Genomic DNA, 5,735 nt, shown 5'->3' on the forward strand with positions numbered 1-5,735 from the left:
GAAATATAACAAGGCGAGAGACCATGAAGAGCTTTAAAAGTGATCAATAGAATTTTAAAGTCAATTCTAAAACATACTGGGAGCCAGTGTAATGAAGCTAAAATAGGAGTAATGTGGTCATATTTCTTTGTTCTGGTTAAAAGCCTGGCAGCTGAGTTCTGGACAGTCTGGAGGCGATCAATAGATTTTTGGGTTAAACAGGTGAAAAGGCTGTTGCAATAATCCAGGCGTGATGAGATGAAGGCGTGTAAAATGGTCTCGGTGTCCTTAAAAGTTAACATAGATCGAATTTTAGCTATATTTCTAAGTTGATAAAAACATGATTGAACAAGCTTTGTGGTGGTGGTTTTATTAAGTGCCATCTCCAAGAAAAAGGTCTCTGGGAGAACAATTAATTTTTAATAAAATATAATTACTATTTAGGCCTACATAGCTTTCTTCTTCCCTGTGAAAGTAATAAATCTGTAGTCAATTATGTGCTCAGTAACAACAATAATATTATTAATAATAATAATCAACAATATTCAGGGCAAATAGCCCTTAAGGGACCTGGATAATGGATAGGGGGACGCTGGCCCAAAAAAGTCTGAGAACCACTGATGTAATGTTTTAACCTCCAGGGGGAGACACACAGATTAGGTCAGATCAGCCACAGGGACAGTGCTACAGAATAAAAACTAGGTGTCACAATTTTCCAGTCCAAATGTTACAGCCAACTGGGACTTGACCTCACCCATGACTGATTATAGCTGGGGTGAGCAATGTTGAAGAAACTAGCAAAAGACAGCTAGATTTTGAAAGAATCCAACCGAAATAATTGGGCCAAATTAAATAATTAGCCATGCTTATTACAGTCCTGCAACAGCCACAGATATTGGATTTTTCTAATTTTTGTGTCCGAGAATTTGATTTATTGATGGCTGTCGGGATGTAAAGACAAATATAACAAAAATCCTTCTGAAATAAACTGCCTACCCCAATTTTAAGACTCAGACGAAGAACAGAACAGTTATCTGTCACTCTCCAAAATACACAAGAAATCAGGAAGATGGAATAAAACTATTTCCTCTAAATTGGTATCTCACTGATCTGCTAAAAAAGCTCTGGACTGACATTAAACATTAAAATCAGTCTTCAATCTTAGTGTTGCTTTGATGTTATACTTATTGTAGTTCTGACCCTGCATTGTTACTAAATGAGGATCACCGCATTACTGATAATAATTGTAACACTTGCTTCACACTCCAGAACGCCTTTTTTGCTACACATTTTCCTATGGTGTAGAAGCAAGACAGCATATTACACATTATCAACTGCAAACAAAGTGGATTTCTACCGAATTTCAGTTGTCTTGCTACGCACCTTATGGTCTTATCCTCAGAGGTCTGGACTACAGCGGAGCTGCCTGGCACCCAACACACATGAGTAACCTGGACAGAGAAGAGAGGAAAGCGGAAAAGTTAAAAGCCTGCAGGGCGTGAACTCAGAATGGCTTATTGATTTGATTCTTTTTCTTACATACACACTATCTTTATTACCAGGTTTCTGGAAATGTTGTGTCTCTGTTCACATTTAGAGGATTCTATATCCCACAGGCACATCCAGTTGTCACGAGAACCGGTGCACAGCTTTCTCCCATCTACAAACCACAATAAAAACAGTTCCATAGATTCAGTGCCGATCAATAATGTGAAATCCAAAAACCCGAAATGCAAAAGCCTCTGAAGCTACTATACATGATTTCTTAATAATTAAAACTTCTTATATAATAAACATATAGTCCAAAGTTAATAATCGATAAAATATTATTAGATAATATTCTTCCCCGCTTGCATTCAGGACTTGTGGCAGGCTGATATATTACTAATCCACCATAGCAGCATTTCACCTGACCAACACCTGAGACAATTCAGAGATATCCCCTCCAGCCATCACTTTCCAGCTTGTTGAGAAGTCTCTGTCATGTCTCAAGTCAGATCTACACTCAGGAGGCCTGAGCGTGAACATTCTTACCAACACTGTTTAAGTATGTTTGGAATTGTCTTCCAACAGCTACACATAGAGTATGGTTTTTATATTACTTTTGTATATTTACTGCTGCAATGACTGGAGGAATATTTAACTGTCAGAAAATTATCTGTTCCCAAACCAACAGTACAAGGAATTGAGAAAGTGATAGTAAATTGTTTCGGGATTAAAAAAATATATCTGTGCAGAAATATAACAGTATACATTTGGTATAATAACCTTGAGTTTTATCTTGCATTGTGACATACTTGCAGATTAGAATACAGCAGTTTACTTATTAGCGAGGAGTCTCATTGTGTCTGTGTTTGCGCACCAGGGCTGATTGCTAGTCCATTGACCACCAACTCGTGCCCACAAAATTCTTGAATAGGTTCGTCCCCCTGGTTTAGGTCCCACATCAGAACCGTCTTATCCCGTGAGGCACTAAAGATCCATGTACTTCCCGGATAACACATCACCTGGCAGATAGATGGAGGCAGAATTAAGAGCAGTCGAGACCAGAGGATACGTATATGTGAAATGTTTAACAGCCCTGAACAGTGCCACAATGTCATCAGTGCGCACACACAGTATTGACGTTACCTTGGTAACTTCTCGGTTGTGACCCTGGAAGGACTGACACATTCGGCCTTGTTTCCAGTCATACACCACCACAGCCTGTACACACATGCAAACACATGCGCACACAATAATCACTACATGTTTAAAGGTTTTTCACACAATTTAACATTCTTATTTCAGTTGTTCAGAGATTTTCCGGTTTTATATGGCCCATCAGACTTGTTTTTACTGTCTAAACGAATATGTAAATTATAATTTCCGTCTTTTACATTGGTTCATTTATCACTTGAACTTCTACAAAACCAGAGAAAAACATCAGCAAATTAATACTGTGAATACATTTCTATTATTTTGAAGTGATCAGCTGCTAGTGCAGTGATTTGATTACCTGGTCAGTCCCACCAGAAACACACAGCTCTGGGCTGAGATTGGTGACAGTGTTTATGGACCCTTGATGAGCAGGTTCATACTGCACCACCTGACTGTCAAAATGATCAGCCTTCTCCCCTGGAGACTCCCTGAATACAAAAAACACCATTAGTTTAAAAAAAAAAAAAGAAGAAGAAAAAAACGTACAAAGAAAGAAAATCACAAATTAAACATACTCTCACAACTATTTGCAATGAATGTTGGTGAGGATAACTGCTTTTCATATCTAACTCTGTATTATTCTCATATTATGTTCCTTTACAGACTGCACTGTTAAACTCTTCTGTTTTGAGATGAAAACAATCTACATACAAAGTTAATATCCTACAGTGTACATACTAGAATCATCTTTGCACATCATGTGATATACAGTATCTGACAAATGTGAGTATACCCCTGACATATTTGTAAATATTTGATTATATTATGTTATTATATTATTTCATGTGACAACACTGAAGTAATGACACTTTGTTACAATGTAAAGTAGTGAGTGTACAGCTTGTACAACAGTGTAAATTTGGTGTCCCCTCAAAATAACACATCACACACCCATTAATGTCTAAACCGCTGGCAACAAAAGTGAGTACACCATCTAACCACAATTAACAATCTGGTTTCTTCAACTTTCACCCTGGAGCAAAAATCAGCCTTTAAACTTGAAAGAAATAATGATTTGACATTTATTGTGATAATTATCAATATCGAACATTATGGCATTTTTTTTTATCAAGATAACATTTTTGGCCATATTGCCCAATTCCATGAAGTCATGTCTCACCTGTAGATGTCAGACCTCTTGCGAAACTTGCTCTGTAGTTTGCCCATTTCTGCTAGGAACCTGCAGCCACACTGACACACCAGAGAGAAAAGTTGCTTAACTTGGATAAAAATCACAGTTGCATCCATTAATGTCTATCCTTCCTTTTAGTGAGTAGTGATTGTAAACACCGTGAGTGACTATAGTATGGTGTGCACAACTGCCATAATTTTCCAATTCGAGAAAACGCAGCAACTTCTCTCATCCAGATTAAGCATTTATTTCTAAACATAGGCCAGTTGTGACTTAAAAAAAAATAATAATAAAGTCATTTCATTTCAAAAGCTCAGTAAATTAAATTATATTTCATAACAGCAATAATCACAATAAGCACATAGTGACACACTGAATGGAAGTATATCATTGCCATAAAATACACTCAGGTCATTGGCTGAAATCCTAAATACCTAAAATTGAAACTTTACTGCTTTAATGCAGTAGCATTACATTATTAGGATCACCTACAGCTTATTCAACTCACTTATGTTATACTCTTTCCTCAGATTTGCGGGTTTGACATTAACATTGACATTAATATCTCCAATGTGGCTGACCGGATTTTAACCCTTCAAACTGCAGTTTAAAAGTCCATCTCCCTAAAAGGCAGGGTATGCGATTCCAATCCAATACACGTGTTGTTGTGAAATTTGGTGAAAATAAATCTGGTGTTTGTACACGGCCCATGCTCTGTAAATTACAAACAAACAACACTTTTTCTGCCCTGGTTTGTGTGTCAGGTAACGTTAAATTACATGATCACAGACATTCAACTTACTTTCTACTTTGCCAAGCTATGTTGATGTTGTGATTAGCTTTAGTAACAGGAGATATGTTAATATCGCTGTCTGAAGATGCCGTCTCTGGAACAATCAAAACAGTTTCCTAACGCAAAACCTACCCAATAGTTACGTTAAGTTACTAGATGTGTTGTTGTTCGCTCAGTATCAGTATTTGTGATGGTATTGAATTTCTCCTGAATAGCATACTTCACTTTTATAGTTCTTTTGCGATTTGAACTGCGAAGTTAGCTCTTACAATGCTAATTTATATCAAGAGAGAGATACACATGTTCATAGGACCCTGGGAACATAGGGTTGATCCCGATTAAACCACACGTTCCCACGCAAAGCCTACTTTCTCGCGCACACGCACACCTAAGCTCCTCCCTCGTTATCCCGGCGTACTCCTCAAACAATCGGCAGGAAGGAGAGGGCTCAAATCCTATTAGAGTCGCATCATTACTGTCGCAAGGAATTAACTAGTCACACGAAAACACCCGAACTGCGATGCCAATCATTACGCAACAACACCAAGGGGTTTTAAACCGTAGGTACTACCAGTGAAAAAATGTTCATGGCTCGTGGTGCACAGTCAGTGTAGATAAGTGAAGCGAGATTTCTTACCTGTCACTGGCAAGTGTGGTCGCTGTGTGAGGCTGAGGCAGTGTGGCTAGCTCGCTAGCATGCTAACTAATCTTTATCTGTCATACCAAAGTAGACCAATGCATTAGTAGCACAGAAGCGTGGATATACAAACGTTATAAGTTGGTAGAGTCGTTGTCGAAGCGACCGAGAAGCCTTTCCCACAGACTGCCATAATAGTAAGTTGTCCTAAGTGTGTACACAGAAGAGTCTGTTAACTACACGGAACCGTCCCTCTCTCCGTAGCGACGATGGGGCGACGCTTTCTCGTATCTAAGTGAGGACGAGGTCACGTGACACGGGGCAGGAAGTAGTCGAAAGCTTTCCTCTTACAAAGTAAAAGTCTGATGTAGTATTTACTATATTCCGATACATTTCCGACATCTATTAACTTGCATTTTATGCGTGTGCAGTTTTTCTGGACACGTATCCAAGGTGAATAACTATTAATGTCCGTGTTTATTAAATCAGTCAAG

The 5,735-nt window shown here is 38.3% G+C and overlaps 1 protein-coding gene across 1 annotated transcript in view; it reads right to left on the bottom strand.

The window, feature by feature from the left end:
- The window catches only part of wdr31 (WD repeat domain 31), a 12,654-nt gene extending 7,120 nt beyond the window's left edge, over positions 1-5,534 (bottom strand). The window contains exons 1-7 of the mRNA XM_046034666.1: positions 5,242-5,534; positions 3,800-3,870; positions 2,978-3,107; positions 2,611-2,685; positions 2,342-2,486; positions 1,539-1,639; positions 1,363-1,430 (exon numbers count right to left, since the gene is read on the bottom strand). Coding sequence (XP_045890622.1) covers positions 1,363-1,430; positions 1,539-1,639; positions 2,342-2,486; positions 2,611-2,685; positions 2,978-3,107; positions 3,800-3,846 — 566 coding nt within the window. The 5' untranslated portion in view covers positions 3,847-3,870; positions 5,242-5,534. The remainder of the gene's footprint in view (positions 1-1,362; positions 1,431-1,538; positions 1,640-2,341; positions 2,487-2,610; positions 2,686-2,977; positions 3,108-3,799; positions 3,871-5,241) is intronic.
- Between the last annotated feature and the right edge of the window lie 201 nt (positions 5,535-5,735).

Source organism: Micropterus dolomieu, linkage group LG21 (assembly GCF_021292245.1).
Source record: "Micropterus dolomieu isolate WLL.071019.BEF.003 ecotype Adirondacks linkage group LG21, ASM2129224v1, whole genome shotgun sequence".
NCBI classification, from domain to species: Eukaryota; Metazoa; Chordata; class Actinopteri; order Centrarchiformes; family Centrarchidae; genus Micropterus; species Micropterus dolomieu.